Here is a 23,300-nt window from a genome sequence, read left to right as displayed (position 1 = left end):
ATAAAATAATATTGAATGTCAACTGTAAATGAACAGTTAAAAGGGGGAGGGCGAGAAGGTGAAGGGGAATAAGAGGTCCAAATTTCCAGGCATAAAACAAGACATGGGGATGTAATGTGCAGCATGGGGAATACAGTCAATAATATCGTGATAGCGTGGTACAGTGTCAGATGTTGCTGGACTTATCATGGTGACCACTTCTTTAGGTGTATAAATGTTGAATAACTATGGTGTACCCTGAAACTGATATAATAGTGTATGTTAGCTATATTTAATAAAAATCTTTTCTAAAATGTAAGTACAATATAAAGAAAATACTAATGGAAAAGTAGGGGAGGTATCATAAACCTCCTAACCGTACATCAAAACTTTAATATAAAAAAACAAAAAATAAAATAAAAAACTTCACTCAGGTCCTTAAAAAAAAAAGAAAGAAAGAAACCTGAAGATCTCAGATCATGCATTAAGGATATGGTTTATGAGAAAAAATTGTCATAGAAATCCAAGCAGACTCATACTCAAAAGAAAGGTCTTAACCCTACATCAAAAGATTGGCTTTCTTTCATTAAAATAAAAAGTTTCAAGTATAAAAAGAAAGAGTTTCCTGAAGCTTCTGTCTTCTAGTGGAAAGCCTGTCTCCTATGGTGAGAAAAAAATTAATAAATATTTGTATTTTACTTGAAAAAAAAATTGCAACTCTCATCCATCCAAATAAATATTTTACATTTCCAACATCTGTACCCTAGTTTATCTCATTTAGCAAAACAAATGGATCCCTGGAAAGGTATACATAAATCCATCTTTAAGTTTTATTTTAGACGTACCAGAAAATCCTGTTTATGACTCTGTCATGAACATTTTGGAATCTAAATGATTAAATTTTTTTATAGACCCTAGTGTTGAATATCATTTTAAATTTCCCAAGTTATATGTAGAAGTGGGTAATTAAATGTTAACATTTAAATAACGATACAGATTCATGATCGTGAAATTCTCTACTCTCCCTCTGGTGGACCTGTGGATTTAGGCAAATGGTATCTTGGAGAGCACAGAACTTGGTGCCATGTACGGAAATGCTGTCATTACTGAGGTTGGGTCACAGAAGAGCTCAAATCACAGTTGATTCCTGGAATTAGCTGAAATGGACAAATCTAGATTGAGTAGCATGTTTTCCTTGGCATGATTTACCCTTGCTATAACCCTGGCCATCCTGAGGTTGTGTAGTTACACTGTGCGTGTAACTAGCTTGGTTTATTAAACCCATCGCTGGAGACTGGACTACTGATTTAATGTTTATTGAGCACCCAAAATGTGTCAAACACAGTACAAGCCCCAGCCTGAAGAGCTGCACACAGTGGGTCAGCCACACATGCGTCTGACAAACGCATTACAAAAACATCGATGCATGAAGGAAAATCAATCAAGGAACTATCTTGAGGAAAACAGTGCTCCTGACCTCCCACTTGTGAGCGATGGACCCTGGGCTCACTCCCAGATCTAGCCACACTCTGCCTACGTCCTTTTAATGTCAGTTCTGTGACTTGCATTTGTAAGACTGGGATGTTCAGGAATGCAAGCCACAGGAAAGAGGTGATTAACTAACCTACCTGTGGAAATTAACCTGTAACTACACACACACACACACACACACACACACACACACACACACACACACCCTGCCCCATAGAAGAGCAGGTTGAAAATCCACAAGAACAAAATTCAGGAAGTTTACATCAATTGGAATACTGTTACCTTAGCATCTCTCACAGTTGCTATTTCCAGGTAACTGTTGTCAGCACATATTGAAACACTCCCCAGCCGATTCAGTGAGATAAACCTATTGATTGACTGCCAAAAGTGAGACCTGGTGACAAAGCTTGCAAAGAGGATTACAGAACCTCCGTCAGACTTGGAAAGGGCTGTTGCCAAGTACTAAGCTGGCTCAGTTCCCAGCTTTATGGCTTGCATGACTCCTTGCAGGGAGAGGACTGGATGCTTGGTATTGCCTAAAATGAGTCATATTAAATAAAAATTTCTACTTCAACCCTATGTGGATTTCTCTAGAACTTGCTTCTGAGAGATTTTTTTAAAGGTTAATTTGTTTTGTAGTCAAACTAGTCCCAAATAGATTTCAGACAGGGTAAGAATTAATTAGTTCATGTTCAGTTGCCAATTTGCCTAATTAGTAACGCTGTTTATAAACACAGCATAGTTCACCAACTATAAAGTCTATGTAAATGTTAAGAATTTTGGGCTGGCTCGGTGGCTCAGGTTGGTTGGAGAGCCGTGCTCCTAACGCCGAGGTCGCTGGTTTGATTCCCACATGGGCCAGTGAGTTGCGCTCCCCACATCTAAGATTGGGAACAACAGCTCTGCCTGGAGCTGAGCGGCCGGAGGGCGTGGGCTGCCGTGTGCTGCCAGGAGCCGCCTGTGGCCAGCAGCCAGCGTGAGCTGCTGTGAGCAGCCAACCTTCGGACGATGGACTGCCTCAGCGGAGGGAGCGCAAGGCTCATAACACCAGCATGGGCCAGGGAGCTGTGTCCTACACAGCTAGACTGAGAAACAATGGGGCGGGGGAGGGGGGAGAAAGAAGGGGTAAAAAGTTAAAAATTTTAAGTTGTAAGCATGGTATAAAAAGGTGGCAGCTTTTCTAGTAATGAATGGAGACACTTTCTTCTCACAGCTGATACAGACTTAAATCAAGCTAATTAGAGAACACTTCATTTAAAAAAAAAAAATTTTAAACGCTGGCAACCAGGATTTGGAATAATTCATGGTGTATAACTTTATAATGCAATTGGCCTGAAGTTGAATGATCATACTGAAAAAAGAAAAAAAGAAAAAGAACTGATTGGACTCACACGATGCCTTACACGTAGGAGATGTATAAGGAAACTGTTGAACGAATACCTGTGTATTTCTGATTATAACGAGTAACCTCCATGTGCTCCATCGGGTATTGTCAGAAGGTTAAAAGAGTATTCCCCAAGTATGGGATCTAACTCACTGTCAGAATTCAACTCCAAATTCTTAGTACCTCTAGCAGGGATACTCGAAGCTTCATCCAGATGTTCTGAGTTTCATGAGAAACAGGATAATTCTTCAGGCACTTAACCTTAGATGAATATTAAAACCATCTGAAATGCTTTGAAAAACACTCATGTCCAGACCCCATTTCTCTGCAGATATAGCTCAGGCAATGATGTTTTGTGAAAGCTCCCCAGGTGATTCTAGGAGCAGCCAGGGCTGAGAACCAGTGATTTAAACTTTTCAACAAAGAGACAGCAATGAACCAGATTCCTCCCCAACTAATCCCATCCTTTACCACATCCACACATACCTATCCAAAGAATGCTCTGAGGACACAAGAAATGCCTGGCCTTGAACCTCCCAATGAATGAAGCTCCTAGAAGCACAGGAACCAGTCTCTGCAAAGCCTGGGAGGTGAGCTCATTTGGAGCAGGGGACTGACATATTGTGGGTGGGCTACATGATTAGAGCACAAGGTCTTTGTTCTCCACATCCATAGATGCCAGAGGGAATTTACATCTCCCAAGTTAACCTGCCTTTTCCTTTCTCTGAAGCCAGGCTTTTCCTACCCTTCCCCATGCTGCAAAAACTCTAGTCATATAACTATCAAAGACTCACATTGATGAACTAGCCCAACCACAAATACTCCTCCATCGTGGCTGCTGACGTTGGAGTAATAGGATTTAGTTCTTGTCATCCCCAAATCACCCCCTCCTTCCCTTTCTTTAATGGATGCATGAGCTCATTTCTGAGAGTGAGAGAATGGGAGAGAAGGTGGGGAAACGGACTCTACTGTTTAGCGAGCTCTGGCAATACTGAAATCTTACAGATGGTACTGAGTGACAGCAGACACTAGTTCATGCCCTATGTGCCATAGCAGCTGATCTGACCATTGGATATCACATGTCATGTCCCAAGATTCCTGCCCTCACTGCCCTGATCACTCTTCCAACATCAACGTGGAAACCCTTGTCACAGGGCACTTGTCCTCAGTGACAGAATTCTTGGGAGGTTAAGGTGAGGATTATCAAGGTGGTATCATGTTTGATCTATGCATCCTGTGGGTGACGGTTTATTTTTCTGCTCTGGCCCTAAGTAAGCTTCTCCACATCCTTGTATCTTGCGGTTGATCATGTTCCAAGCGTGCCACCGCAGAGCAGGTGGTGAGCCGTCAGATGACAGCTGTTGATCTGTTGCAACTGAGCAATTAGAGAATGCAGGGGAATGCTGTGGCAGACAGTTTACATTGAGTATTCAGAAAATCAAATATTTGAGTGCCCACCTTGTGGCAAACACTGGGTATGTATACACAAACATACACACAGATGAGATGTCTGTCCGATGCACAGTTATATGTCTCCTTAAGTGATTGGTACCTTTTCCTCTCTATTCCTAGTTGTCTACCTCTTCATTGACTAAGTCGTCTCATCATTTTCAAATGGAAGTTGGGGGATAAGAAGGGGGAAACAATAGCAAGACCTTTTGAAAGGTGGTTTGTAAATGGTTTTGTACTGTAAATGCAAATGGATTTAAAATGGAAACCCTTTTAATGTATAAAGATCTTATTCAGGAAATGTTAAAATCCTAGATGTAGATTTGTAATACATATTTCCCTGGAATTCTAGAAATAAATGGGTTCAAATTCACTAAGCAATTTCATATATTATATCTTAGTTGTGTCCTTTTTAAACGGCAACCTAAAAAGCTTTACCACCTTTTACACAGTCATTTTAAATCCCACCCCCGTTGTTCCTCCATCTCACCATCGAACAAACAATAGGAAAAACAAGGAAAACAGCCACAGTTCGGAAATACTGTTTTGAACCCAGAGAGTTTTGTTTGGCTTTCAGGGGCATAAAGAGGAAATAATAAATCCGCTTCCCTCTCCCAGCACAGCACTCCCACAAAAGCCCACTTAACATTTTACAAAAATGCCAGGATGAGGCAAAACAACTGGAAAACAGGGCTGGGCTGGAAGTTTTGCCCGTATTGGCTTAGCTCTGGTGCTGAGAATAAGCTCTCCAGTCCATCCTGGGATGAACCCCCTCAAAGACCAACGGACACCGAGCTCCCCAGCCCAGGCCTGGGGCAGTGGCATCAGATGACCACGCTGACTGTCACGCTCTGGCCATGCGGCGCTATCTTGCGGGGCCAAGACAGCAACAGCTTGCGCAGCTCCTCACGGAAGCTGTCGTGCAGCCAGGCGTAGATGAAGGGGTTGTAGCAGGCCGAGCTCATGGCGAGCCAGTGGCAGAGCAGCTGAACTAACCCAAAGGCATAGGGATCAATGGCGTGCGGGTCGAGGTCCCGCAGCAGGTTGAAGACGTGCAGCGGCAGCCAGCAGATGGCGAACACCACCACCACCACCACGAGCAGGCAGAAGGTGCGGCGGCGCCGCGCGCGGTCCCAGTCGGCCTGGCTCTGGGTCACGCAGCCCGGCACCACGCGGTTCCGGAGTTTCACCGACACTCGGACATAAGACAGGAGTATGACCAGCAGAGGAAGCAGGTAGGTGACAAGCAGCAGTCCCCACGCGTAGAGCTGGCGCTGGCGCTCCTGCGACCCCCAGAACTCTTCGCAGAGGCACACGCGGTGCGGCTTGAGCTCGACGTGATACGTGTGCAAGGCGGCGGGCAGCGCCAGCACCGCAGACAGCGCCCAGATGGCCAGCACCGCGTAGGCGCTGAGGCGCAGCGAGATGCGGCGGCGCAGCGGGTGCACGAGCACCACGTAGCGATCCACGGCGATGGTGGTGAGCGTGAACACCGACACGTAGACCGTGACGGGCTGCAGGAAGAAGACCAAGTGGCACAGGCCACCGCCAAACACCCAGCCGCGTGGCTCGAAGGCGTAGGCCAGCGTGAGCGGCACGCAGGCGGCGCACATGAGCACGTCGGACAAGGCCAGATTGCCGATGAGGAAGTTGGTCACGTTGTGCAGCCGACGCACCCTCGCGATCACCAGCACCAGCAGGCAGTTGCCCACCAGCCCCACGACCACCACGACGCTGTAGAGCAGCACGATCAGCCCCTTTAGCTGATGCACCAGCTGCAGACTCTGGAACGGCGTGACGGCCTGCGCGCCGCCGGGGCCAGCCACCGACCCATTGCTCACCGAGGCCTCTGCACTCTGGTTGGCCGGAGTTGAGGCCGCCGGTGGCAGTCCAGAAAATAAGTCGGGGACCCGTGGGCCCTGAGTCGGCAGTGAGGCCATGGCCACCTGTCCAAAGTGAATCAAAGCCCGTCACTTCCCATTCTCTAGCCACCCGCTCCTCCACCAACGACCCCCCTCCCCCCGCAACTCAATCACCCAAATACTCCCTTTGGAACAATTGACCAAAATAAATAACAACAAAAAGTGTTGTCATCCCACCTCTGTAAAAATAGACCTATGCGTGGTTAGACATGCACAGGTTGTTTAAACGCATCCAACTCAATGTAGAGCCCTCGCTGTCCACACACGCCAAACCCAGGAGTATGGTCCTACCTGGTGAGCGGGGCTTGGCGGGCCGGAAAGCGCTTCGGGCAGAGAGAGGCAGAATCCCTGCTGTCCCTAGTGCTCCTCCGCCCAGGACTGACGTGCAGGTTTCTCGCTTCTCCGCGGAAGCCGAACAGATTCAGGAGTTCCCAGTGGGCTCGCAGCTTTTGAGGGGGACTGGGAGCGCCTCCCCTCCGCCCCACCCCCACTCCAGCGCTTCCTTGTATGGAAAATAGGGGCGGAGCCAACGACACCTGACTCGGTGCTTAGACAACTAGAGAGAAGGACAGTGTGAAGAGGATGGAAACAGACAAGGAAGGAGGGGTCGACAAACCTGGACCAGAGGGGAAAGGGAGACTCTCGACTGCGAGAGCTTGCTGCGCCCTGGGAGAGACCCGCTCCGGAGAAGGGTGGGGTGGACCGGAGGAGACGGAGGCGTGAAGCGCCAGTTCTGGGTTTACCTGGTGCAGTTTTAATAAGGAAGGAGCAGGGGAGGAAATGGGATGGGGGGTTGAGATACAGCACGGAATGTGAGAGAGATGAGGGACCCGTCCTTAAGGGCTGGATCCTGCGTAGAGTCCAGGCTGAGGTTAAGAGAGTCGCACAGGGGGTTCCGGCAGTGATTTAAAATTTAGGGCAGGGAGGTGGCCGCAGACCTTCAGGCCCTTGCCCTCCCCGGGACCCGCGGAGCCCTTCGCCTAGGCTGAGGCTCCCGCGGAGCCAAAGTAAGAGTTCAGCACCACGGACAGCTCCCGCGGGCACTGCTGGGCGGTGCGTGAGTGCCTGCGAGGGGGCAACAATTACCGAGTTCCGACATCTCTCTGCGTCCGATGCATTCGGAAAAGGGAACAGCCTGGTTCAAAGAGCTTCCTCGTTGCCTGCTTCCTGGACTGGGGCTGCCGACTTAGAGAACAGTAGGGTGGAGTGGAGGCCAAAAAGCCTGGGTCTCCGAGAATTGGAGGGTAGTGACTTGTGTGATCTTGCTGTGGATCGCCGCACGTAGTGCCAACGACGACGCTGTCCTTTACTTGCCTAGGCCAGAAAATACAGCCATCGTGCCAGTTACCCTACCAGGCACACTTCAATACCTGGCCCCCAGTAATTCCCTACTCACCCTTTTCCATTGTTTCTTTCTCAGCTACCATGTCCTATCCTTATCTGCCTGACTTTCCCAGTACAAAATGTAAGTTCCTGGACTGGGATCCTACCCTTGCCCTCCTTATATGAACATCCTCAGGTCCCTTCGCCCCATGTTGGGAGTAAAATATACATATATTATATCTATTACATATATACTAGTAATTTCAGGGTTTCCAATAGGATAACAAAAGTAACAAACATTTGAGAAGCTTCAAAGTTACATAAAATCTTCAGTAGTATTAAATCGTCATTGAAATGCAAATTAACCTGGACCAGGGTGGGGGTGGGGTGGGGAAAGAGGCTTTGTAACCTCCCTCTTTTGAAGGTATCTCTTCCCTTCCTGTCTTCTTTCCTTTTTCCAGAGGGTGGAGTGTCAATGCTCCCTCTCTGGTAAACCTTTGTATTTTGTCCTCTGGCTGCGGATATTTTTGTTAGGATGGAAAGAAGTAAAATTAGTCTACCCTCCAAATGCAAATGATTCATTCATGAAGGAGGAAAAGTCAGCATTGGAACAAAAGCAATCAATTTTATGTATCTGTATCTATTCTAAACTCACACTCTGAGTTATAATCAATTTAACTAAAGCAAGTATAATATGAAAAAAATAAAGCCTCAAAATAAAATACAATCTGTGTCTGCCTAAATCCCTCAACCAGTAATTTTTCTCATCATGTGTACCAACAAGGTTATATGTGCCCAAGAGCAGAGGCACTCTTTTACTTCAAAATATCTTAAGCAGAGGAAATTGTGGTGATGCAGGTAAGAAAGGATTTGGGACTAGGCCCCAAAACTACAGCCATCACTCTGGTCAATATCATTGATATGTAATACTAAAAATAACAACAAGACTAAAGCCCATGCAAATGTCAGTATTTGAAAGCTCAATATTGGGACACCCTCCAAAGAAGAGTTGATCCTTTGCCACGTTTCAGATAAAATCTGGTAAGTGTTTCAGTGTTGTCGGTATTTGCAAGGTGAAAAGGAAGTGAACATCTTAGAATAGCCCACTTTAGATCTTTTTTCTCTCTGGTCTCACTGGAGTTAAGGCTGGTCTCTCTTTCAGTGATGACATTACGATTAAACCACATTCATGTTCAGACTCTCCTGTACTGATAGTGCTCTAGAAACCCAAGAGATCCTAAATAAACAAAAAACTTTTAGAACGAATGAAGGAAAGATAGTACTTCATATAGTAAATAGCAAACTACAGGATTTTATTACCTCCCCTCCACCCCCTAGCCTTCAATGGCCCATCGAACAAAGGCCAAACCCATTAACATGGCATTTTCAATCAACATGCCCCCCTATTCTGATCTTCCTTCATTGGAGAGGCTTCACTTGCTTCCTACCTCATCCATCTCACTCCCACCTCAAACTAGACTGTTTCTTAGATGCTGAAATGTCCTCACCATTCCTGTCTAACATCTCCCTTCAGGTTTACTCCCCTTTCTCCAGAATGCTAGTTGCTTCATCCCTACTCAACTCCACATTCTTCACGTCTTACTCAAAGATTAGGCCCAACTTAAAGATTACCCTCTCCTCAAAGTCTTTACCTTTTCACAATCATTCTGTCCTTCATTACTTTCTACCTTCGCTCCCCTGCCTCCACTAACCATGGCTGTAAACTCTTTATGGATAGGGGCCAGTGTCTTGCAGTATTTTTGTACCTATAACATGCCTGAACTCAGCAGATACCCAATACATTATTCTTTTAATTGAATGGGTTAAAAAAGCTACTATTTGTTGAGGGCATTTTACATTTCAGGCACTGTACTGAGTACTTCACATATATTATCATATTTTATGATCCCCTCAAAATTCTTATACCCATTTTACAGATGAGGAAATTGGCTCATTGGGGCTCAGTAATGAATCATATGGCACAACTAATAAGCTGTGGGGCTAGAATTTCAACTTAGATCCATCCGATTATGGAGCCAAAGCACTCAACTGCGGTTCTTACTGCCTCCAAGTGAATGACAGATGCGTCTGCAGAATCTGAAAATACAATTAAGTTCAAGTGGAATTCAGTAAATATGTGTATAGAGACACACACCCCTGCCAACCCACAGCGGTTTGCTACAGGAACTTCTAAGCTTATCATGTTTAAATGAAACAGATCTTCATGCCTCACTCAAAATGTTCCTTGCTTATAACCCATGTAGGAGACAAAATTCTGGGCCATGTGAACATCAGTGGATGGTCTTACATTTTATGATGACAATAGGTGACACGATGTGAAAAACAGAAGACAGAGATATCAGAGGAAAGGACTGCGGGTGGGGGTCTGGGAGCTTGATTACAGGATCTGAAAATGTTACGCCATCCAAGTTCATGCTGGTACACTGCAGTTAGCCCAAACCACTTTTTGGGAGATCACTTTTGAGTTACCAGTGGGGAGAGAACAATTATTTGAGACATAAATCTAGGCAATAACACAGCAGAAGCCCCTCCAGACATGAGTGTTGTCTTCTAGGCCAGTCCAGTGTGTGTTTCAAGATCCAGGCTCCCCACTGGCTCCTCAGGCTGAGCCTAATGAAGAAACCTTCACCCTCCCCCCACACATACCTCCATACAATCCTGCTGCCATTTCTACTATTGCCTCCATTAATGCCACTTCTGCATTAGGAATTCAGTCTTGCAGCCATTGCCGGTCCCAAAGCCAGGCACTCTGCAGCCTCTCTGACCAACAAAATGGGGCCCCCATTTCTTCAGGTCCTCAAGCCACTCATTTTGAAATAAAAGTCTTACTCAGGTTCGTCTGAGTGGCAGAGCGCAGGTCCTGTATTTGAGTTCTAATTAAAAACTGTGCTGGGAATTTGGGTTCTGACTTCCAACTTGGGAAGATAATGAGGAGGAATTTCCCCAAGTATAAGCAGGTGATGAGTAGCCATGAGTTATGACAAATGTTCACTACACTTTTTTATCAGTCTTCAACAGCAGTGACACTGGTTTTAAACACCAAAACCTATGAGGAGACCCATAGGCTCTTTTAATTTGCTACCCTGCTTCTCCATCATTTTGAATGAAAATGTCAGAGAAAACATATGAGAGAATTAAGGATATAAAAGTATTATGTGTATTTTATAACACGTTTGTTTAGGTTACCCTACTCTATGTAATTAACTGTGCTCTGCTTTATGAGAAATAAACCCCCCTAAAAAACTAGCTTCCAAAGACATAACAGCACATTGCTAAAATTTGTTTCTCATAAAGCCCAAGTTGATTGCCAAACAGAGAAGAACTGGTCCCAAAGCCCAAGACCCTAATAAGGAATAGCATACCACTCTTGGGCCTGTGTAACAGCTCTCCCATAACTAAATGTGAGTCTGGGCAAACCCCTTATACTGGAAGAACCCCAGTTTTGGAAAATATAAGAAATTCATAATAATAACCACCTGTGGAAGATGTTGAGAAGACCCAGTATGTGTGAAGGAACTGGCATATATATAGTAATGGGGGCTACGCTTCGATAATCCTTTGTCCTGCCTTAGGTCACTGACTCCTGTCAATAGGGTTTCTGGGGTGCAAGTCCCATCTTCCACTTGAATGTTACTCCAGAAGATAGATACTCTTTGCAGTGAGAAGACTGTCCTGTTTTTCAGTCTAAATGCTTTCCTTCATTTCATCATTGTTTAGCAGGCATGCAAATCCTGGGCAAGATACTATGAGAAGAATCAGAGACACACAAAAAAAGGACATCATTATCTAAAAATGTGCACTCTCGTGAGTAAGGGAAGAGTCTACCAAAATCACTGTGCTGTATGACCATGATAAATGCTACTACGACCACCTGCTATGAAAGGGAGGTGTTAACGATCAGTGGGAAATGTACTAATTGCTTTAGTAACTTAGAATTGTATTTACCCTTATAAATCATATTTATTTTAATGCACAAGAGTCTTTAAAGTGCTTATAACATTTTTCACTCAATCATATCAACATTGCGCCCGTGGCTTCAATGGGTCTGCCTTCCTATGTTTATGTAAAATATACACAACAATTTAGGGCCCATTATGAATGTCTATGAGTTAAGTGTTCAGGTGGCAGGAAATGAATGAAAAAAACGAGTGCTCATTATGTTTTTTAATCCTCAAAATGTTCTGCGGGCTGAAGCTTTGTGTCAGGAGCCCATCCGCCCTCTTTCCCCAGCCACTGTCCAGTGTCACATCTTCCCAGGGGAGGGCACAGTGATCCCTGCATCCCTGTCAGGCCATGGGGTGGAGTAACTGGGCAAGACTGCTGCATGGCACGACTCCTGTGTCCTCCTTCCTGATGGTTTAATGTTGAAATGTACGCCTTTAATAATATCCCAAGTGGACCATGAATGATGCTGACAGAGTGGCCTATTTTAATGTGATTCGGGCTGAGGGCAGCTCCAGGCTGGCTGAGTTGCTGCCCGCACCCCCCACCCACCCAACACCCAACATTCTAGGGCAGCTTTAGTCCCTGACCTTGGCTTATCTAGGGTCTCTCACCACAGTCAGCTTCATTGGATATATATCCCTGGACCTCACTGCATTCCTGAAGATCCAGAACCCAGCCAGGTCACCTTCTCTGGTGACACTCTTGTCGAAGAAAAACCACTAAGAGACACAAGACTTGACCAACCAGCCCAATTCAAGATCCCAGCACATTTTATTTTTTAACTTTTAATCAGACTCATTAACACTCAGACATTAGCAGCATGGATGGCGTCTATACAAGTACATAAATAAATAAATATGGAGACCAAAACAAAACACTCAAAAGCCATTTCTATTACTTTCTTTTCCACGGACAGGCACAAGGCAATTTGCTTTCCCATTTTGATTCCAATCCTGCTTCATTATTAACTCGAAATGGCTTTTATGGATGATAAAATTCATCTTGCATCTGCATCATGGCATTTAGTGGTGAAGGGCTGTGTAGTCACATTTAGATGGAACCTTGACCTTGCAGAAGGCTCTCATTTGGGTTTCCATTAATATACGTCTCCTACAAAACACAGTGATGAACCCAAACCACATCTCATTATGTCCATCTCTGAATTGTTATCTCAACACATTGAAGTTCATTCTGGTGTTACTGCCTAATGAGATAAGGCTCTTTCCTGGAATGGTCCTCGTGGTGTTTTTCCAGTGATTTATACATGTGTGTGCACAGCAGTTCAGATGTCTAGAACGGTATACCCTCCCTGTGTTTTATCTTAGCTGGTGGGTCTCTATCCCTAGAGAAACAGCCCTAGCTTTCATCCTTGAAGAGCTCGCGAGGCAGCATCTTTGTGAAGGGTGATCAACAGGGGCGGCTCATTCCCCCAGGGTGGCTTCAAGGCCACCTTCATCAGAATCAACTCCAGCCTTGTTAAACAATGCCGATTGATGGACTACAGGCCTGACCTATTAAATCAGAACCACTGACAGTTAAGACCTGGAAAAATGAATTCATCACAAGCACTGCAGCTTATTCTGATGCCCCCTCAAGTGTGAGAACCACTGTCCTATAGTCTGCCACTGGGTGGTGAATCCATGCCATCCTGGCTCCCTACTTCCCCCGACATGATTAGGAAGCCAGCCAGGGGGCACACAGCAGCTGCCAAACCCAGCCTGGCCTCCTGCCAGAAGAGCCCAACCGTGGATTTCAGCCCGCCCTCTCTCCTTACATCATAAATATGGGAGGACATTTGTATGCTAGTAGCTCGGTGCTTTCTCTATAGTCTATCTTTTCCAAGTTATTTAATGACATAAATAGCACATGAACACATTCTCATGTTTTATAGACATGAAACAGATAAGGCTAAAGTCCCCTTTGACCTCCACCCTCAATCTCAGTCCCTCCCTCAGAGCTTATACCTGTCCTTTCCCCGTGTGCTCACGTACATAGGTCTGAACCCATAGAAAAGAAGCAGTATTGATGGCCATTGAGTTTGTTTGCCACTTTGGGTTATTTCAAACCTTCCCATAATAAAGATGTTCCAGATGTTGCTCAAACTCCCAACGATAAGATGAAAAACTCTAGGGATCTAATGTACAGCATAATCACCACAGTTAATAACACTGCATTATACACTTGAAAGTTGCTAAGAGAGTAGATCTGAAATGTTCTGACCACAGAAAAGAAATGGTAGTTGTGTGATGTGACTAAGGGTTAGTAAGCTACGGTGGGAATCATGTTGCAGTACACAAGTATATCAAGTCAACTCGTTGTATACCTTCAACTGACACAATATGTCACTTACACCTCAATAAATCTGGAGAAAAAATTCCATATGTTAATATTTGGATTGAAAGTACATTATCAATGATTGTGTTTCCTAGCTGACCAAAATATTCTTATACTTCTCAATAGCCATTTATTTTGTGAAAACTCAGGATTCAAAATCAGAGAAATAAAATAAGCATGTTCCCATATGCCTCCATAGCTTGTGGCTTAGAAATTTCTCTTTGCCGAACGGCCCCTTGGGGAGGATTTCTCAAGGGGCCATTCGGCAAAGAGAAATTTCTAAGTCACAAGCTATGACACAAGTCACACTGCAGGGGACTCTCGCCGAATGGATTGGAAGAGCTCATCCTGTACGCCAGCAGTCCTTAGAAAGCTCAGGAGAGGTGGAAGGAAACGCTGCTCTTGAACCATGCAGCATTCTTCATGGGTGTGGGGAATGACCACACAGCCCCCCAACTCGGCTTTCTCTGCATGTCCCCTTCCTCCTGGTGAACACACTAGTACAGAGCTCCCGTGGACACAGCAAACTGCCATTGTCCTTACACAGCCCACTGCCCACAGAGCCTCATGGTGGCTGCTGGGAAAGATGAATTCTCCAGTGCAGGGGGCAGGGAGGAGACATTGGCTCACCCGGAAGGACCTGTGTAAAGCAAGTGCATTGGCCAAAGGCATTGCTTTCAACTTGGAGACGGACCTCTATTGTAATGTTTTTTAAATGAGGTGCCACTGGCAACCTCACTTAAGCTCATAATTCCTTGGCTGATAAACTGTCTAACCAACATCTAAGTCACTGGCCCCCTGGATTAGGTTGAGTCTGTAGGACAGGCTGGTACCATCATCAGCCAGGCTCTTGTAAGAGCGACCTGGGATGAAGACAGCTTGAAGAGGCTCGAGGGGAAACACTAATGTTCCCAGGCCTACAAATCAGGATACCTGGTGCAAATACTGCCCATCACTATCAGAGTCACCCAGAGCAAGCCCCCTCCAACCCAGGATCTCCTTGTCCTCACCTGCAAAACAGGTTGGGGAAGGAGAACTAGACAACGTCTCTACAAGCTCTGATAGCCCAGGAGTCTGATATTGTGATCCTGAGATAGTGAACAATCTACACACCTGAATGACGTCATCTCTCCACATGCCTGGATGACAGCAGTTCTCTGCACACATGTAATGACACCACTTGTCTGCACACACCTGGATGACACCTGTCCACACATTTGCGTGACATCACTTGTCTCCTTAATAAAAGGCAGTCCACCTTCTAGCTGATGCACTTGGACCCTCTTTACAGCCTCATTTTAGTTTTTCTCTCCACAGGTCTGGCCTTCCGACATATCTAGGAAATAACCTTAGGCCCTTGGGTCCACACTTCACTGAGGGAAGTATCCCTGAGGGAAACAATTTAGTCCACGTGTACTTCTTGCAACGTTTCAGTTCTCAAGCTTTAAACACTGTGGGGAAAATCAGCCTGTGTAATTATTGACAAGCTTCAGAGCTGAGTAAGTGGCGTTTTTGTTCGATTCTTATGATTCACCAGATCCAATGAAAACAATTACTAATTCTCACCCTTCGGGGGTTTTCCGGCCATGTGAAGACTGCTGGTTTGATGATGTTTTGCATTCAAGAATTTTTTTTAAAAATTGTACCAGTCTGTCTACTATTCCCCCAGGCACTTGCCTTTCGTATCAGAAATTTAAAAAACATAATGAAGGGATGCACTTGGTTTTTTTTCTTTCCTTACATCAAATCCACAAAATTAAGCATAGCTAGAGAGCTCCCTGAGATGTTTCTTATGCAAATACCTCCATTAAAAACAAAGGAAACACACAGGACACAAGGCAATAAGATTTTCCTAGGAAATGTGCAGTCATAAATCAAATATTTAAGCAGCTGACAATCCTGGGAATATATCAGGCTTTGAGACCTTGTTTTCCTTTCTTCGTTTTTTCAATTCAATTTACTGGCCTATCAAAAATGGGTTTAAATATTTTAGGGGCTTGCTACTGTAACTATGGCCCATGAACCATCAGCATCATCTGGGAGTTTGTTAGAAATTAGACTCTCAGGCGCCACTAGACCTCCTGAATTGGAATCTGCATTTTAACAAGATCCCAGGTGATTGGTTCGCATATTCTAGTTCGAGAAGTGCTGCGGTGCTAGAAGCTTCTCCATCTTGCCTTCAGTTGGGTGTTCAGAATCACATCCCTCATGCTGCATCTGAGCAGACACACCAGCAGAGTTTAAGAAAATGTGCCTATGTAGCTCAGGCCAAAATCAGGGCCTGAAAAGACCTGAAACTGTTTACCCCAACCTAATCCTAGGCTTTCCAATGGAAGTGTCTCATCCCCCACACCACAGATCCCAGACAGCATTTTGTTCACCCCAAACCCCCTCTTCCTGCTCTCCACAGTACAGGGGTGTGTGTGTGTGTGTGTGTGTGTGTGTGTGTGTGTGTGTGTGTGTGTCCCACTCTTCAGTTCATGACAATTAGCATCATATATCTTAGCAAGGCCCCTCTCTTGTAATTGTTTGTTTTTTCTCCCTTATCTCTGCTTTCAGGTACTCATTCTAATGATGTCATATATAACCTTGAACATACATGTATATCCTTGAAATAAAGTAATGTGGCTTGGAGGAAGGCTTAATTTACATACACGTTATTGTGCCGTCTGTCTTGTTCCGGGCAGTCACCTTGTTCATTCAATACTATGCTTTTAAGGTCTCTCCATTTTGCAACGTGCATTCCTAGCTCACTGCTGCCACCAGATGCTTTGCACTCCAGGAGGACAGTGCAGCCTACGAGGAGGTGACACTCGGAAGCCGTGTGGAAAGGATGCATCCGATAGGTAGCTTCTCGTCTTTTAGTACAAGAGCAGTTGTCACCTCTGAATCCAGGCTAAGCGTGAAGATAAAGCAAGACTAGAGAAACGACATGTAGACAAGAGAGCGTCCTGTACCCAGACAGGCGCCACGCAGCCGGTGCATTCACGTGACACAGCCACAGAGGGGCTCTGGGCGTCGTCAGCTCTCAGAGGGAAGTTCGATGCAGCTTTGCTGTTGTACGAAGTAACCTCTCCTCTGTGTCCTCCAAACCTCTGGTAAAGCCCATACCTTTCAGCGGGGCATTTGGCATTTGTTATTGGGGGAAGGCTAAGGACTGCATGCAAAAAGTGCTGAGTCCGTGCCCAGGTTAGAAAATATTCAGACTAATAAAGACTTGATTTTTCTTATATTCGGACACTACAATGTCTTATCTACAAAGAAATAGGAACATCTTTCAGAGTCAATTTAAAAAGTCTACTACGTGCACATTTCCTTTACATTCACCCACTTCTAGACGTACTACTATTGACATTTTTAAAAAGAGAAATGCAAATTAAAATTATGCTGAGATACTAAAAATAAAAAATTTGAAAAAAAGGCTCTGAGTCTGGCACCCAACTGGACATGGGGTTAAGAGCAGACGCTGTGCCCAGTGACTCCGTCATCTCAGGTTGAAATCCGTGTGTCATGACCAGCCTTGATGGTTCTGGTTCCAGGAGGAGGCTGTCTCCTCGCTGGAACGCGATGCCCCTGGTGGCTGGCTCCACTTATCCATGCTCAGCTGCCATGGACTCCATCCGGGCACCCAGCCGCTTCCCCAGGAGCCCAGGGCGCCAGACAACCATGGAACTTGAGGGCAAAAGGGATTCTTATGGATAAGGAAACCAAGGCTGGGCTGAATGATGGGCCACGGTCACCCAGCGAGTCGGCAGCAGAGCGAGGCCGTGGCTGCAGCTCTCTGGGACTCACACGCAGCCTTTCATCTAAGGCGGAGGGTGCTCTTGGGACATGAATGACCAGCTGAAAGGGTAACAGACTCTGTCTGGCTTCCCACACCTTATGACATGTCTCTTCTATTGGTTCACACTAGAAAAAGACACTGTTTGTGCACAAATAATCAAAACAGAGAACAGAGCAGTGTGTAGAGGTCGCCCTTGTTCTTGCCCATTCATCGCCTTGCTTAGGCTGTGCCCACCCCCGGGACGGAAGGGCATCCTCAGTGATGTTTATCTTTTTAAATCCTGTTTATGCAATAAAACCAAGAAAAGATGCACTATTTGTCCCCATTTCAAGCCCCCACTGACCTCTCCCTCTTCCCAACTCCTGCAATGCGTGTGGCCGTCACTATTGTGGGGTCCACCTCTCACGGGCACATAAGTGCTTTCTTCTTATCCTGGGCTTTATTTGTTTGGCTAATTGCCCCCAGGAGACCAGCCAGAGATGGCAATTTATCCTTCTCCTGTTCCCCACAGCTTTCTGTACATACTGGTTAAGTTAAATCCAGAGGAAGGAGACTTGACAGCTTCCAGAATTCACTGAAGCAGACATCAGCAAGAGCATACCCGTAGGCATCGTGTTGATTCCAGCCAGCCAGTCAGGATTAGATGAGAAAAGTTTTCCCTGGAGACCGAGCGAGACCATATTGTGTCTGCTTTAGAAATCTGACCTTTCCTTTTTTCCCCTTCGATTCTTTGAAAGCAGAGCATTGATTTTACAGGAGAAAAAAATTGATTTGTACAATGTCAGCTCACCTTCCTCTCTGACACTCAAAATGGCCTTTGAGCCGAAGCAGACACCACTGGGGAGGCGTCCAACCTGCAGCAGAGAGCAGGTGGGCTTTGGTTTCCCTGAGATGTTAAGAGTGGTCCCGGCCCTGAGAGAGAGAAAGGGGCCTGCGACTGGCAGGTTGTCTCCATGTGTTCGGTCTGCTCACTCACTGTCATCCAGGAGACCTGGGAGGTGGCCTAGCAGCATTAATGCATCACGTCCTCCAAATTAATTCTAAGACTATACCCCGCGTTTTCTGCTGCATAAGCCTTTGGCCTGCCCTGGGTAATTATTCCTGTGCCCCAGCGAGCTTTGGTGTCCATAGCAGCCCTCCCCCAGCTCAGGCACTCCAGTCACAAATTCCAAACATCCAAGCCTGGGCAGAGTTCTGGGCCAGTAGCCAGAGACAGGAATAGGGGAAATGGGAAGGGGGGACCCACTCTCACTGCCACCCCTTCAAATACAACTGCTCTGAAAGTTCAAGTCTCATGGAAAGCACAGGGCAGGCCTGGGAGAAGGACGACTAAGGAGACACAGTGCATGTGGGACTAGGCTCGTCACAGTCAAAACACAAGATCAAGGAGGCACCTGGGAATTGGGTGGGTGCCCAGAGGTGCTCGTCCAGAAAGCTTCTTGGAGTGGGGAGCAGAGACCTTTCCAAACCACTGCCTGTGAAGGTCTGTGGTGGGAGCAGCGTGCCAGGGGTTAAGGACATGGGCTCAAACATTCCAACCCTTCCTGGCTGTGTGATGCTGGGTCAGTCACCTACTCGTCTGAGCCCGTTTCCTTCTCTGTAAAATCAGGTTCATAAGAGTCCTCACTTTCTAGTGCCCGTGTAAGTCTGCAATGGGCTCTGTGCAGGACCCTGCACATGGTCAGCCCTCCGCAAATATTAGCAACCATATCAGCCCTTTACGGTTCTTCTTGGTACACTCAACATTCATTGCCTTGCTTCTACCTCGCAGCAGCCTTGAGCATTAGGCGAGATTATTATGCCCATTTTACAGACTTGGAAGCTGAGGCTCAGAGAAATTGAATGATTTCCTGAAGATACCAGGGCAGAGCCTGGCTACACACCTGGTCCATCAGCCCCACTCCTTCTCATGAAGGCACCAGACACCAGGGTGTTGGGTGCTTCTAAGAACACCTAGAAGCTTCTGAGCTTGGAAAGTAGGTCACCCAGCACAAACAGAGTCACTCATTTCATTCTTCCATAAAATGGGCAAGGCAACTGCTCTCATGCTGTACATACAGCTTGGGGTTAAGCATGTGGATTATGGAGCCAGACTGCCGGGTTAAAATCCAGGCTTCACCACTACCTAGATGTGGCTGTGGGGTATTAGTTAATCTCTAGGTGGTCTCAGTTTCTCTGTCTCTAAAATGGACAGAGTAATGTCTGTGCCTGTTTCATAAGAATGAAGGACTAAAATGCTTAGGATAGCACCTGGCACACAGTAGGCTCTCCGTGAATATCAGCTATGACTATCCACACTTTATAGATGAAGAACCTGAGGGCTAGAGGGGCGGAGACTTGAAGCTCGGTTTCTAGGATTCTTTCCATCCTCCCTTAAGAGCCAAACCCATCGGCTGAAAACCAGACCCACTCAGCTTAAGCGTCTGAGTCCCTGTGTCAGCCACCTGTGCAAACGACCAGGCACCTCGGGCTGACTCATTCCGTGCATCATTCCTCCTACTGTCAGGGGATTCTTTTTAAAATATTAAATAGATGTATTTTTCATTTTTTGGAGCTTTGTCAATTTTTTAGCACACAATCAAGAATTTAAGCCTCCAGGGTAAAGAGGGATGGAATTACGACAGAGATTAAATCAGTATTTAAAGGCTAATTTCGATGTCTGCCTTCAGCAACAAAAGTCAGAATGAAATAAACAGTTTGAGAGCATATTCCAATTGGAGACTTCAAGCTCAGGTTCAAAAACGGTAGGGAAATACAATGTGCTTTCATTTTCTATAGTTAAATACAAATCTAATTAAGTCGCAGAATTTGCCACGGAGAACTCCAGTGAAGGCAGGTGTGATTTAATAAACAGGGAAATGCACAAGTGTGGAATCATAAACACACAGATTCAAGACAGCAAGACATAGTATTCCTAGGATTTATATAGAGCTGGTTGCAAGCACATTCTACAAATTTTAGAACTATTGCCAAACTGTGTAAAAGTACCCAATGCTTCCTAAACAATTTAAAAACATCAGTAGCACAAACTCTCAGTTTCGCATGAAGTCAGATCTCAGGCCTTTGCTTCCCACTCAAAGATAAGGGTTTGGAACACAAAGATGGAGTCTGATTTTAAATTTTCAACGGTCCCTGGTCTGGGTAGAGAATCTTTTCCCCAGACAAGTGGCAAGTCCTGTGGAAAAGATGTAAGGGGGTTTATCTGGCTGCAAGCCCAGCCTGAACTCACTGTCAGAGGTAGTCCTTAAGAAAATGTACACATATTTAGACAACATTGATGATGGTGATTCGTAGAAGTACAGGGTGTGAGTTTAAGGAGATGACTGTTCCATTATCTCACTTGTGTACTTAAGACTCAGCCTGACCTGGAACGAGTCTGGAAGAAAGACGTGGACAAGCCAGTGTATTATGGACAAGAAAATGGGCAAACTAATGAAGGGCCAAGTTGAAGACAGTGTCCATTTAAATTAAAGAAACAAAAGAATAGTAGTTAACAAGACATGGGCAGAGAGGGGGAGAGACTGAGGTGTCCAATAAAATGTATTCATAAGATTGTGTATGAAGTTTCCTTCAAATATATTCTTTATTAACATATTGTTTGAAAGAAGAATATGGCAACCAGAATTCTTTCTAGTCACGATATTCTTTGTGCATATATTTTCTTTGAATATATTCTTGAATGAGTTAACTATATTCAAAGAATATATTACCTCAAGGCTACAGTCTTATGCATATGTTCTTATAAATATATTCATGTTTCCTCATCTTCCCTCCTCTTCCTCTGAGAGTCCCCTCTCTCTTGCCTTCACCATCCATCTTCATTCTTCAGCCTCTGGCTTCACCAGGGAGTGAGGACAGAGATAAACTGAATATTCTCTAAAATACTTCTGTGAAGACAAGGGGGAAACCAGTAAGTTAAAACTACCCAGTCTTATTTTATCTTTTTATTTTATCGCTTTAGTCAACGTGGTGAATTGACAATATCCATTGAGCAAATTGATCCGTGAAGTAGCCTGGTGGCAGGTGATGAAAAAGGTGGAAAGCCATGAGGATTTTAGCTGGCTGCAAGTCCAGTGTGAACTTATTGTGTGTGTTGGTATCAAGGAAATTAGCGATAAGTTGGTATGTTGCTAGTAAAACAGCTCTCAGTGACCATGACTTTCCCCATGACCATGGTTGAATGAGTCAGAGGTGGTCAGCTGACCCAAGCAAAGCCTGTAAGAATTCTTCCCTAAGATTTTTCAAATTGAAATTGAGAAAAGGAATGGCACCTCCCTAAGAAGTAAGATAGACATAGGGAAGATGTGTGCCTTTCCACATTTTTACCGTCCTGTTAAAAATAATCCACCTTCCCCATAAGTACTAACCTAGTGAAACAAACAGAATTTGTACTTACATAACTTTGCTCCCTTCAGGGTTGACAAATTCCATTTTCTTGGCTATTTTTGACTCTTGGCTTAGCTTTCTGAAATTGACTTCGAAGTGTGTAGGTATAGTCGTTACCTGCCTTAGAGCATCATTCGAGTGCCAACTATCTAAAAAGAGAAAGCCAAACCTCTCCCCAGGGAAAATCCAAAGAGCCCTTAAGGTCCAGAGCACTCAGAAGCAAGTACAGTGTACCCAGTGTCATTTAAAAACATATTTTAATACACTTAACAAAAGATCAAAATGAAAGATAACACAACAGAAAATATTAGCTCTTGAGATTTTGTTTAAAACCATCCTCTAACTCTCCCCACTTGAGCTCCACATTTGAATTCGTTTTTGAATAGGAAAAAATTAGGTTTCTCCCTTACTCTCACACTGCTTCTACCACGCTCACACTTCTGTGGCTAAATGTGTGTGGGCTTTTCCTACACCAAGCAATTCTCTGGGTGTCCTTCAATTTAACTCAATTCCGACACTACCCACCTGAAGCTAGCATCAGATGCCCCAGGTTAGGGGCTCAGTCCTACAAGACTGCCCCTCCCCCTTCAGGCATCAATCACAAGTCCAGGCTGTCACCTGTGCTTCTGACCAACCTGCCATAAATCAGAGGTTCCCAGGACTCCTTCCTCAAGTTCAATAATTTCCTAGAGCTGCTCATAGAACTCAAGGAAACAGTTTATTTACTAGATTATGTGTCTATTACAAAAAGAAATATTATACAGGAGCCGCCAGATGGAAGAGATGCAAAGGACAGGGATGGGGAACGAGCATGGAGCTTCCATGCTTTCTCCAAGCTGCCACCCTCCCAGCACCACCATGAGTTTTTCCACGTGGGGCTTTTATGGAGGCTTCGGTGCTTGGGCATAATTGATTAAATTATTGGCCATTGGTGATTAAGTTGATCTCCAGCCCCTCTGCCCTCCCAAGAGATGGGGGGTAGGGTTGAAAGTTGCAACCCTCCAGTCACATGGTTGCTTACCCCTGTACCCAGCTTTCATCATTAGGACTTTCCAAAAGTCACCTCATTCATATAAACTCAAGTGTGATTGAGAGAGGATTGTTATCAACAACAAAAGACACCCATTTTACCTTCATCACTCTGGCGCTCTTTCAGAAACTAGGAACAAAAATTAAATATTATGGGGCCGGCCCGGTGGCTCAGGCGGTTAGAGCGCCATGCTCCTACCTCCGAAGGCTGCTGGTTCAATTCCCACATGGGCCAGAGGGCTCTCAACCACAA

At 45.2% G+C, this 23,300-nt stretch overlaps 1 protein-coding gene across 1 annotated transcript; it reads right to left on the bottom strand.

The window, feature by feature from the left end:
* Positions 1-4,672: 4,672 nt before the first annotated feature.
* PRLHR (prolactin releasing hormone receptor) lies at positions 4,673-7,692 on the bottom strand. Its single transcript, XM_019725155.3, has 2 exons — positions 6,517-7,692; positions 4,673-6,249 (listed from the first exon to the last, which is right to left on the bottom strand). Exon 2 carries the CDS (start codon positions 6,241-6,243, stop codon positions 5,128-5,130), a length of 1,116 nt encoding a protein of 371 aa, XP_019580714.1. The 5' UTR covers positions 6,244-6,249; positions 6,517-7,692; the 3' UTR covers positions 4,673-5,127.
* Between the last annotated feature and the right edge of the window lie 15,608 nt (positions 7,693-23,300).

Source organism: Rhinolophus sinicus, chromosome 15, assembly GCF_057876585.1.
Source record: "Rhinolophus sinicus isolate RSI-liver-muscle chromosome 15, RSI-T2T, whole genome shotgun sequence".
Lineage (NCBI taxonomy): Eukaryota > Metazoa > Chordata > Mammalia > Chiroptera > Rhinolophidae > Rhinolophus > Rhinolophus sinicus.
Note: the sequence above shows the minus strand (reverse complement) of the source record. Positions and strands in the feature narration are given on the sequence as shown.